The 12,864-nt window shown below is 39.8% G+C and overlaps 1 protein-coding gene across 1 annotated transcript in view; it reads right to left on the reverse strand.

The window, feature by feature from the left end:
• IQCH (IQ motif containing H) overlaps positions 1-12,864 on the reverse strand; it is a 213,425-nt gene that overhangs the window by 96,402 nt on the left and 104,159 nt on the right. Inside the window, exon 9 of the mRNA XM_030875171.2 lies at positions 647-1,198. Within this exon, the coding sequence (XP_030731031.1) occupies positions 647-1,198 (552 nt within the window). The remainder of the gene's footprint in view (positions 1-646; positions 1,199-12,864) is intronic.

Here is a 12,864-nt window from a genome sequence, read left to right on the forward strand (position 1 = left end):
CTAGTCAAACTTCAGCTGTTTTTCCACTGTACAGTTAAGCCAGGCATAAATTATATTAATTGATTTAATTACATACTTAAAACATCTTCCCCAATTAATTTAATTAGGTGGCTACATGATGCTACTGGCAGGGGAAGATTAGAGGCAGCTCACTTAATTAACAGAATATGAATGAAAAAAAGAGAAAGCAAACATAAATGAAATTGTGAGCACTAATTAAAAGGCTGTCTGCAAACTTAAATACTTTCTGACAAAGTGGTGACAGCAACGTAGACAAGAGAGGATTTTTTTTTTCCTAGCAAATTAAAGCGCCAGAAGGTGTATATAGGGAGAAAAAGTAATGCAGTTAAAACATTGATTTTCTGACAGAACGACCGTAGTCAAAGCGAAGGGACTTTTTTCTATAGAAAAATTGCAACAGATTTTGCAGGCACAGAAGCCAGATTCCTGATTAGGGCTAAAATATGATGTAGAGACAAGGGTAGGATTTGTGCTTTGTACATTAAAGGGAGTGGAGGTGAGGGAGGCTGGTGGGGAGGGGAGTTGGAGAGAGAGAGGAAAGAAAAAGAGACAACTTACTGCAATCGTTCAAGCAAGAAATGTTTAGAAAAAGAGGTCTGCCTTAACAGCTGGCAGCCTTGTATACCTTGGCTCGAACGCGGAAATTCTCCAGGTGTCTTTCACGTGATTCCTTCAGGAGCTTCCTCAGCCGGGTCTTATGGCGATGTAAGAGCCACGCAACGGTGATCACACCTGATGCCCACTTCTGCCGGTGATAAACAAGGAAGAATCTTCTTGCTTTGTAGCATTTCCATGTGGCTTGGATCTTCATGGCAGCCTCTGTCTTTCCATCTCGGCCCTTGTATCTTTGCCCGGGAAGATTTAACATCATTTGGATGTGAGCTGGGTTCTCTAACACTGAGAGAAAGTCGTATCTGGTAAGTTTATTCTTCAGCTCAAACTCTGGAAGGAGCGCTACTAAACTGTTCCCTTTTATTTTGACTTCTGGTATCGCATAGTTCCTGAGAAACTTCTCGATGTGTTCCAAGAGAGAAAAAATACTTCCCCAAGACAAACTGAAATGCTCCTTGAACGCTAAGAAGTCTGGGGCTGTCTTGTCTACAGCACCATTATAAATAAAAAAGTCATAATCCCATGGTGATTTCAGAGCCTTAGAAGGTGTTGTCACTTTCATGGCCTGTGGAAGGCAAGTGTCAGCAGAGATGAAATATAATTACAATCTACTATAAATGAACGGTCAAGACACACACTACCACATTATCGTTTATTACTTGATGGTGGGAGGATACGGATCCTAGTTCTAATACATACATGTCGTAATAGGAAAGTCAGGCTGTTATATAATCATAAAACTCGTTGCCAGAAGATATTTTAGAGGTTGCTCAAAGCTATTATCATTCTTATAAAAATGTAAGAAACTCATATAAAAATTATGCATTTAGTTCACTTTGATATGGTCAGCTGACCCCATCATCTCTATGATTTACTTTTTACACATGCATGGATGGAAGCGTGTCACTGCTTTCTTGTTCGTAAGTCATCCACCAATCCTGTAAAATAGGATGAAGCCTTTCTTTGCAATCTCTGTGACAACTTCAGATAAGCCCATCAAAGCTGTCCTGTCTTTTCTGACTTTCTAACAGGTCATCATTTCTAGCATTTTGGAGTTCTTCTGCCACCTTCTTTGAATACCCAGGAGTGAGTTTTACAAAGAGCATTATGTTGTGTGTTAGCACCCTTGCCACTTTTGAGGTTTCTCTTGTCATATGTTCTTTTATTCTTAAATCTGGACCCTTCTTAGGGACATATCTGGAACTGTCCCCAGGCAGATAGAATCTGAAATCTCACAATTAAAACCAAGAAACGTTTGCTTTTCACTTTGTTCCTATCTGTACTGATTGAGTTTTTTAAGTCATGAAACATACTACTTTTATTTTTAAATGTCAAGAGGGGTTCTCTAAGAATGGGACGATTGGGCGGTTTTTTTCTTCTTTATACTTTTCTGTATGAAAAAAACTGAATAAATGCTACTTAAAAATAAAATCAGAAGAGATTTGGATGACAACAGCAATATATGTCACACATACCCCTTTAAAAAAAAAGGAAAAGGAAATTTTGTTGTGTCACTGTCCTCTGTGAAACTTCTACATTTCATTATTGAAACCTCTGGCACTAGAAAAATAGACATTCTTCCCCATGGTCTAAATGATTCTAATGGCCTGAGGGGTGAGGGGCATAGATGTTTCAGGTCCTGCCTTCTCCTCAGTCAACCAGGTATCAACTTACAGTGCTGATTGTTTCTTGCTTAGGGATTTAAGGAACAGATTGTCTTCAATATGGCAACATTTTCAGGTGTATAAGCCCATCTTTACCAGATTATAGGATTATATTGCTCTTTGCATTTTGAAGAGTTTTCACGGAACTCAAAGAAAAAAAAAAAAAGACCCAGTTAATTTATCAATGACTATTGTTCCACAGCACTGTGTTGAGTATTACTATGTTAGATTGTTCATGCTTTGTCTTTACTAAACTATCTAAGAGAAAAACAAGCCAAGAGATATATTTACAATACAAGCACAATAAGCAAACACAAGGGGGGAAAAAAAAACACCTTCCTATTCTTTTTCTTTTCTTAGGTTCCAGACAGTGGAATAATTAATTAGACTGTCATCTCAAGTAAAAATGCTGAAAAGCAAGTGTTAAGTTTGAAAAGGGTAATTTCCTTGAACTTTAGAAGCAGACTTTTATAGCAGTGAGCTTTTGTGTACTTTTAAGAGTCATTATAGGCATAAGAACAATGGAGAAAGCCTTCTCTCCAAGACTCTAGCCCTTTCTGAGCTAATCAAGGCTCCAAGAGAGAATGCAAACTGTTTGGTAGATGGAAACAAATTTCTTCTTCTTGGACAGGCAAGAGGGAGTTAGAGAAGCAATGCCTCCTTCTGCAGACATCACCCTTGGCAGCAGGAGCTGGAGCTCCTGGTAGAAGACAAGGGGCACATGTTCCAACAGCAACGGCCCTGTGGCTTCGATTCCGCCTTCCTTCAAGAAGAAGATGGTGGGAAGGTTAGAATTCAGAGAAGAATGGCGGTGCTTCCTCAGTGAGAAACAGACATGCAAAATAATCACAGATGGACATGTATGGAGCTGGCTGGTCCTGCCAGTCACATGATTGATCCTGACAGCAAGACCCTGAGATTCCTATAGGAAGCGCAGCTATGGACAGGAGATTCGCCGGAGGATCTGCTCTCCTTGGTAACGTTAAACTAGTTTTGAAATTTCTTTTCTTTACGGAGAGTCATGTGGAATTGGAGCAATCTTGGGGAGAAGTTTAGAAAGGAGAGGACTCTTAAGTCTCTCTTGGACAGTGCCCTTCCAGGGGGTAGGTCTAGGGCATTGACATACAACAGCAAATGCATTTAAGACCTTTTGAAAGGATAGCCGTGCAGTGGAAATGGGGTTACTGAATTGAACGGTGGCTGTCTTAGAACAAAGGGATTACACCTCCCTACCTTCTTGGGTGATATTCCAGTAAAGACCTGCTCTCAAAGGAAAAATACTCTTGGACATCAAATAGACCACTCAGGCACGGGGAAGCTATGGGTTTGGAGTCAGCTAAAGCGTAACTGTAGTACATCTGTCACGGAGAATGCCACACTTGGGAGCACTTTAGACTTAGAGCAAGAAAAGTCATGTCTCTCAAGAGAAAGCCTTCCCAAATTAAAGCAGTGCATCAGCATTGTGAGATCCATTGAGCAGGTAAAGACAAAGCTGCTTCACAGCCTGCTAGGAATAAGAGCCCTGATTAAAGGTCACGCCAGGCTTCAGGTTCTGGTTCCTTCTGCTATTCTTCCTTTACTATTTATCTCCATGAACTTGTCTACAATTATTTGTTGCCTTCCTCCCTTCCCTTCCCTTCCGTTCCCTTTCCTTCCTCCCTTCCTTCCTCCCATCCTCTTTCCCCCTGTTCTCTTTTAAGATGTGCTGCACTCCTAATGCAGTGTTACTGACTCAGTAGCCACACTTCTAGTGGGGATGGCTGTCTGTTGTGCCATCCGCATTCTCACCTGGTCCCTTTTGGGACACCTGCCACACCTTTGTGAGATGCCTGCACTTACTAATTGGCCCACACAGAGCCCAAACCTGTGGTCGTGGCCTAATTATTAGCATCCTGTTCTAACTAACTGAGTCAACTAGCTGAGAAATGCTCTTCTTCATTTGCAAAGTATAATCACTAATTAGGTAACTTTGAGAGTTTATGGGGCAGTTATTTAGGAAAAATTCTAAGTCTAATACAAAAACCAGAAAGGCAAGATGATGATTACATATGTAAGTCACAGATGTGAAGCAAAACCAGACAGGCCTGGTATTAGCTTCTAAAATTCAGACATAGGGCTTCCCTGGTTGCAGAGTGGTTAAGAATCCGCCTGCCAATGCAGGGGACACGGGTTCGAGCCTGGTCCAGGAAGATCCCACATGTCATGGAGCAACTAAGTTCGTGTGCCACAACTCCTGAGCCCGTGTGCCACAGCTACTGAAGCCCACGTGCCTAGAGCCCATGCTCCGCAACAAGAGAAGCCACTGCAATGAGAAGCCCGTGCACCGCAAGAAAGAGTAGCCCCCGCTCCCCGCAACTAGAGAAAGCCCGCGCGCAGCAACGAAGACCCAATGCAGCCAAAAATAATTATTTAAAATAAAGTAAAATAAAATTCAGACATAACTGCTGCAAAGAAAAAATCCAGAAAATATGTATTTATTTATTTATTTATTTATTTATTTATTTATTTTGCGGTATGCGGGCCTCTCACTGTTGTGGCCTCTCCCGTTGCGGAGCACAGGCTCCGGACACGCAGGCTCAGCGGCCATGGCTCACAGACCCAGCCCCTCCGTGGCATGTGGGATCTTCCTGGACCGGGGCACAAACCCGTGTCCCCTGCATCGGCAGGCGGGCTCTCAACCACTGCGCCACCGGGGAAGCCCTAGAAAACATGTATTTAAATCTAAGCTGAATGTATTTATGAAAAATGTTCTTTTCAAACATGTGGATAGCATGTGGATGTGGGATTAAATTGTAGCCAAGGATCTCTAAATTGGATATAAACGAGATCTCTTGGTGGTAAATGGTCAAGTATTTGGGATAATCCAACAATGATATCATCTTTAGAGAATGATTTGCCTAGAAGGATAGACTAAATCGCTTCTGAATCTATAAGCCGATGTTCAGTTTCTCAAACACCCAAATATATCCACTAGTAATTAACCTAAGCAATTCCATTGCGTGAAAAAGAATGTTTCTTCCTGCCATTATGGCTCTAAGGGAGAGCTTAGTTCAGAGTATGAGTGGAGTGACTCTCAAAGATGGAGAATTCATTACTCCCTGAAGACCAGGGATGCCATTTGTCTGTCCCATTCTTTAATATTTGCTGAGGGTCCACAATGTGTTAAGCTTTGTACAGAACAGACATCAAGACTTCAGCTTGTTAGATTTGTTTGAAAGATATTTACAGTATTCAGGGACAATAGCTGACCTAATCAGGGTTCAGGGATTCAGCATAATCATAGTGCTGAATTTTAGAGCATGAAGGATCTTGAAGGTCACTGACCTCACTTTTAACTCAAATAGGATATTATGGGTCCAGGGAAATGAGCCTTGGCCTTGAAGTCTGACTAACCTGGGATCAAGTCCAAGCTCTGCCACGATGTGCTATGTATTCTTGGGCAGCTTACCACGTGCTATAGACTGAATGTTTGTGTCCCCGCAAGATTCATATGTTGAAGCCTTAGTCCCCAGAGATGGGGGTTTTGAGAGGAAATTAGGACATGAGGGTGGAGCCTTCATGATGAGACTAATGCCCTTATAAGAACAGACAAAATCGGGATGATCTCTTTCTCTACCATGGGAAGATACAGCAAGAAGGTGGCCATTTGCAAACCAGAAAGAGGGCTCTCACCAGGACCCAACCATACGGGCATCCTGACCTTGGACTACCAGCCTCCAGAACTGTGAGAATTAAATGTTTGTTGTTTAAGCCACACAGTCTATAGTATTTTGTTACGGCAGCCTGAGCAGACTAAGACAACATCCTTTCTGAAACTAAAAGTTTCTCATCTGTACAAAAGAGAGGTCCCTATAAAGTTGTGAAGATCGGAATATGTGTAAAGAATTTTTCACTGCCTTACTTCCAGTCCATGTGGTTATTACCATAGATGAGGAAACGGAGGCTCAGAGAGGTTAAGTGACTTACCAAAGATCAAACAGCTAGTTGCTATTCCCTGCCCGCATCCCACCAATGCCCACAGCCCTAACTGTCCAAAACATCCTATATGGCCCGTTACCAAGCTGTGCTCTCCTTCTCAGCCTTCCTTTTGCCATCTCCTTCATCAAAGTCAACCTGGCCTTGACTTGCTCTTCCTTTCTTATTTGAAAAGCAGTCTGTTAAGCTAACCCCTGTGAACATGCCAGAGAACCATGATGTAGTGGAAAAGTGATGGATTTGAAGAAGACCTGGGATCTAGGTTGTCACCACCTTCCTCTGTGGCCTTGGGAAGTCACTTCTCCCATGGGGTTTTAGTTTACCTCAGGGCACTTCTAATTCTGACACCCTATGTCTCTCTGACTTAAAGTGTTACCTCTGCAGTAGTATCTGTGTTTAATAAACTCCTGGAGCTAGTCAGGCCATCACATCAAAAGCAAACATCTCCAATAGCTTCACTTCATGTACCATGAAAGAGACCCAGGGATTTTTTTTCCTTTTCTATTTTTTATATAGGAAACTCTTTCTTGCACTTGCAAACTACAATAGAGGAATAGCTGCCTGCACCAACTCTGTGTAAAGATGGTCATGGGGAGAGAACCCTAAAGAGGGATAGTCCAGTATTTTAGGGTCTGCAAATCAGCAGAGCAGCTGTCAGTCTGTAGGACGTACAAACTGCATAACTCTTAAGGGTCAGTTAAAAGTGAGAGTCAGAGCCCTTAACCTTTATAAAGAGAATAAAAAACAAAAATAGAGAACTCATTGCGTTGACTGTAAAGGCAACTCATGTCAGCAGCAATCTTCTAGGGATAATTTCTGCAGTTGTTTTGTTTTTTTGCAGTACGCAGGCCTCTCACTGTTGTGGCCTCTCCAGTTGCGGAACACAGGCTCCGGACGCGCAGGCTCAGTGGCCATGACTCACGGGCCCAGCCGCTCCGCGGCATGTGAGATCCTCCCGGACCGGGGCACGAACCCGTGTCCCCTGCATCGGCAGGCGGACTCTCAACCACTGTGCCACCAGGGAAGCCCTCTGCAGTTGTTTTGAAAGGTATCTTTATTTAAATGAGTTTTCCTGAACTCTGAAACACTTACTGAGGAGAAAAAATCCCCATCCCTGTTTGCATTCTTTCGGAACAAAAACACTCAATGGATCCAATTCTGGTTGAAGATCAAACAGAACAAAATCAGGAAGATTTTTTAAATAGAGGGCGTATATTTTCAGTCAAATGTAAAACTTCCTTTTCTAGAGACACATTTCATTTCACTGCTTCATTGATTTCCTCTTTTCTGCTACCCTTCTATTATTCTCTGTGAGAATGTGACATAGTTAAGGGCCAATTGGGACAATTATGATTGATGGGTAGCACCTGCTGGGGATATATGTACCTGATAAGGATGGGAATCAAAAGCAGACTGGATTCCTAGTTTCCTGAGAAAAGACACACTATCATTTTCTCTACAGGTAAAGGAAAAAGAGCAAGCCTTGAGAAGGACCTCTATCATCACCAAAGTAAAGCTTGACATGACAATTTTCTTGAGGAAAAATGTGTGTACAGCAAGTCCGTTGGTCACAGATCACTGAACACTTGCAGAATTCTTTTTTTTTGTTTTTTTTATTGCGGTACGCGGGCCTCTCACTGTTGTGGCCTCTCCCGTTGCGGACTCTCAACCACTGCGCCACCAGGGAAGCCCTATAAAAGATTTTTAATGCCTACGTAATATTCTGTCTTGACAATATACCACAATTTTCTTAGCCATTATTCTGTTGACATTAAATTATAAATGTCAAATTATTAATAAGTATTATTATTAGTAAATAAGTAAATAATTTCCAGTTTTTCTCTGTTATAAATAAAACTGCCATGAACATCTTTCAACTTTGTACATAAATCTTTGTATTTAGGCTAAATCTTAGCAATAGAACTCTTTGCTCAAAGGGTATGGACATTTTCCGATCCAAGTAACCAAACTTCCTATTAGTGCTCCAAAACTGAAGCTATGAGTTTACAAATAATTTGTATGATCATAGTACAGCATTGAGCTGTAAATGCAGCCCAAGTGGCTATGAGCCTAAATTTTACTATTCATTCATTCATTCAACTAATCTTTATTGACCTCTGATGGTGGGCCAGGCAGTGTACCAGGCACTGGGGATACAGCAGTGAACAAAACAAATCAAGTTTTTGCCTTCTTAGGATTTATATTCTAGTGAGAGGCCCGCGTACCACACACAAAAAAAATGTTTTATAAAGAGTTTCAAACCATATATGTAAAGGCTTATGATAAGCTGTTAGGTGAAAAGAGTAAAATGACAGTTGAATATACAGTATGATATCAACAAAGGGACATGCCAAAGTTTAAATAATGCCAAAGGGTATTATTTGCAAATTTTTCTTGCATATCTAGGCATTTTTTTCTCCTTTCTGAAATTTTCTTCTCCTTCTGAACTTTCTAGTTCATCTATGGATGATCAGGTCATAATTTGATAAAAGAAAGGGACATAGCAAAAAAATAAAAATTATCTTGTGGCTTACTGATAAGCTTTTTTCTGGTGTATGTAAGTATTGGCTTGGCCAAAAAGTGCCTTCAGTTTTTAAGTAAAAATAGACACATTTTTCGTTTTCACCAAGAACTTTATTGAACAATGTAATCACCCTTTTGTTCCACCACCTTCTGCATTTTTCAGGCAACTTCATAATTCCATCTTCCCCCCAATTTTTATCTTTTTGAGCAAAAAACTGTTCCAGGTGCCTTTTACAGTCTTCCAGGAAATTGAGAATTTTTCCATTAAGAGAATTTTGTAAAGACCGAAATAAGTGGAAATCCGAAGGTGCAATGTCTGGTGAATATGGCGGATGAATCAGAACTTCCCAGCCAAGCTGTAACGGTTTTTGTCCGGTCGTCAAAGAAACATGCGGTCTTGGGTTATCCTGATGCAAGATTCTGCATTTTCTGTTGACTATTCTGGATGCTTTTCGTTGAGTGCTGCTTTCAGTTGGTCTAATTGGGAGCAGTACTTGTTGGAATGAATGGTTTGGTTTTCCAGAAGGAGCTCATAATAGAGGACTCCCTTCCAGTACCACCATATACACAACATCACCTTCCTTGGATGAAGACCTTCCTTTGTGTGGTTGGTGGTGGTTCATCTTGCTTGCCCCACAATCTCTCCCATTCCTCATTGTTGTGCAGTATCCACTTTTCATCATCCATCACAATTTGTTTTAAAAATGGAACGTTTTCATTAAGTTTAAATAGATAATCACATGTGGAAATATGGTCAAGGTTATTTTTGCTTAACTTACGTGGAACCCAAACATCAAAGTGATGAACATAACGAAGCTGATGCAAATGATTTTCAACACTTGATTTGGATATTGTGAGTGTGTTGGCTATCTCCCGCGTGGTATAACGTTGATTGTTCTCAATTAATGTCTCGATTTGATCGCTATCAACCTCAACTGGTCTACCCCCAAACCATGGAGCACCGTCCAGTGAGAAATCTCCAGCATGAAACTTCGTAAACCACTTTTGACACGTTCTATCAGTCACAGCACCTTCTCCATACACTGCACAGATCTTTTTTTGCGTTTCAGTTGCGTTTTTACCTTTCTTGAAATAATAAAGCATAATATGCTGAAAATGTTACTTTTTTTCTTCCATCTTCAAAATTAAAATGGCTACATAAAAATTCACAAATTTTGATAAGTTTTTTTTAAAATGCATGCTGATATGACAGCTGTCACAATACAATCTAACAAAATTGTTTCAAATGAAGTTAAAGACAACTGAGTGCTACTAGAGCCACCTTACAGAAAAAACAAAATGAACTTTTTGATCAACCCATAAAATTATTAATCACATGCAATGAAAATGTACAATTAGGATTTCCTTGGTGGCGCAGTGGTTAAAAATCCGCCTGCCAATGCAGGGGACCCGGGTTCCAGCGCGGGTCTGGGAAGATGCCACATGCCACAGAGCAGTTAAGCCCGTGTGCCACAACTACTGAGCCCCCAAGCCACAACTACTGAAGTCTGCATGCCTAGAGCCTGTGCTCCACAACAAGAGAAGCCACCACAATGAGAAGCCTGCCGCAACTAGAGAAAGCCCACGCGCAGCAACGAAGACCCAACATAATCAAAAATAAATAAATAAATTTCAAAATGTTAAAAAAAATGTAGTTAGATGATGCTATGAAGTAAAAATAATTTTATAAAAATTTTTCTTGTCAATGATATCTTGCAAGAAAAATTGTTTTGCAAATAAAACTGTTTAGTTTTAATTCACTTTGAAAGTTTCACGCCAAAAATACATAGGTAAAGCTGACAATTTCTAATGAGTTAGAGAAAACAAAATGGCTTTGAAAGATGCCACAGTTTTTCTTCTGTTTTCAGATTTATTTTCCTCTTCTTCCTTTAAGTTGGTAAATTAAATGAGGTCTTATCATGGAAAGTGAGTCTAAAAGAGAAAATTAGCCTTGGACTTCCTTTTGAATCTCATCTTGTACCTCCAGTTTTTGAGTGCTAATGCTTGTCAAAGTACATACCTCACTCTCTTTAACCCTTTAGGCCAAGACAAGAAAGGAGACCAGCTTGTGATGGAAGCACAGAGCCAACCAGGAAGGCACTGTATACTCTTCAAGAAGTAGTCTTCTTCCCCCACTAGACGTGACAAGTCAAAGTCGAAACTGCTGCTAGAGATCACTTAGTGGTTTTCAAAGTATGTATTTTTAAGCCTGGAACACTTTGTTCAAAAACAACATAATTTGATGTTAAAGAGGTAAAACAGTTAACACAGCTGCTGTGGGTGAGAGGCCTAAAGCCCCACCTACTGGGAGCTTCTGCTTTTCTCCTTTACCTGGGGGCATCAGGGTGAGTGTCATAGGGGATGTGGAAGCTCCTTAAAAACAATGACCTGGTCTAATCTCCTCTTTATACGGATAGGGGGGAAGGAGACTGGATGGGGCACTGATATGTTCACTGTCACACTTGTTACCTGATTAAAATAGTTCAGCTGACTTACCTGAAAAATAGTCACAGTTTTCTAACAAGAAGATTAAGAATATATTGATATGTTGGGAAAATACTAAAGAAAGTAACAATATAACAAAATGACTAAGAGAAGCAAGACCCCACGTTTGACATTAAAATGTTATCACCCAAACCTAACCTTTCTACACCGAAGGAAATTTTACAACAGAGGTATGACTTGAGAAATAGGATTTTCTTTTATTTTTTTCTTTAATTTAGAAAAAGTCTCTAGAATACAGAAAAGTATAGAGAATAATTTAAAAATCTACCATGGACACATGTTAATCTTTTGTCTTCTTTGAGATATATATGTATCTGTGGCTCATAAACTCAAGAGAGTGAACTACAAAAGTCCAGTAGCTTTAAATCAGGAGGATCTCCATGAGGATGAATTATGTTGTACTGTGAGGTCCTACTGTGAGGTTAGATAACACAGAATATATATAATAGATATATATGATATATATATATGTATATACCTATGATGCAAAGAAGACAAAAATACATATATTTAAATTTTTAATAGTTTAAAACTATAGTACATTTTATATATTTATAGTTATTATTTATAACATACATTTTAAATATATTTATTCATATATTTATATGTGTGTTTAAATGAAAGAAACAAAACATTAGGTACAATTGAAGTCCTCTCTATATTTCTTTTTAGCTCATTCCTCTCCCTCCACCATTCCCAGAAGCAAACACACTCATGAATTTAACCTGGACCCTCACGTCCCATAGACATAGTTGTTAAAATAATAAAAAGATTTATTTGTTAAGAGAGGCAGTTTTAGCAACTTGAAACCTTTGAACTAGATTCCTAAAAATAAAGGCCTAGGATTTCTTTTTGGATTTCTTGAAATAACTACTACAAACTCTACTATGGTTTATTATTTTATTCCTGGATCCTTATGCAGAACTTGATTGACTCAAACTTATTCAACAAGATGTACTTGGTTAAATGATCTAGAAGACACAGAAAGGGCTGTTAAATTCAGAACCAATAAAAGTAGACATGAGAGCAAAGGTGACAACTACTGTCCTGATACTGAAGGAAACAAACAAAAAAAGACACCGGAAACTGGATATATGCATATATAATACTGAAGAGAGAAAATGTTAAAATTATATTAGGGAGGCAGAGATACATCTTTTAGAAAGATTTCCATCAAAAATTATTGAGGTTTTTAAAAAGTGTCTAATGCTTTGGGGCTCTGACAGTCATGCAGTTCATTCTGGCTGTGTCACTTACTAGTTGGATGACCTTCACCTCCCTGTATGCAGGTCCTCCCAGTATAATGGGAATAATAATAGTACCTACTACATAGAGATGTTGTAAAAATGAAGTGAGATGTTCCCTGTAAAGTGTTAGGAACATGCATGTTAGTTGCTGGTAGTAATAGTAGTAGTAGTAGTAATATCTGGAAAACCAGCCCATGAGGAAGAGTTCATAACCTGGTATGTGGAGGGGGTACAAATTCTGGAGCCTCTGTACCTCTTTACCAGCTGTGTGGGCCTGGGGACAATGACAGTACAAAGGTTCTAGGGCTGCTGTGAGC

Source organism: Globicephala melas, chromosome 2 (assembly GCF_963455315.2).
Source record: "Globicephala melas chromosome 2, mGloMel1.2, whole genome shotgun sequence".
NCBI classification, from domain to species: Eukaryota; Metazoa; Chordata; class Mammalia; order Artiodactyla; family Delphinidae; genus Globicephala; species Globicephala melas.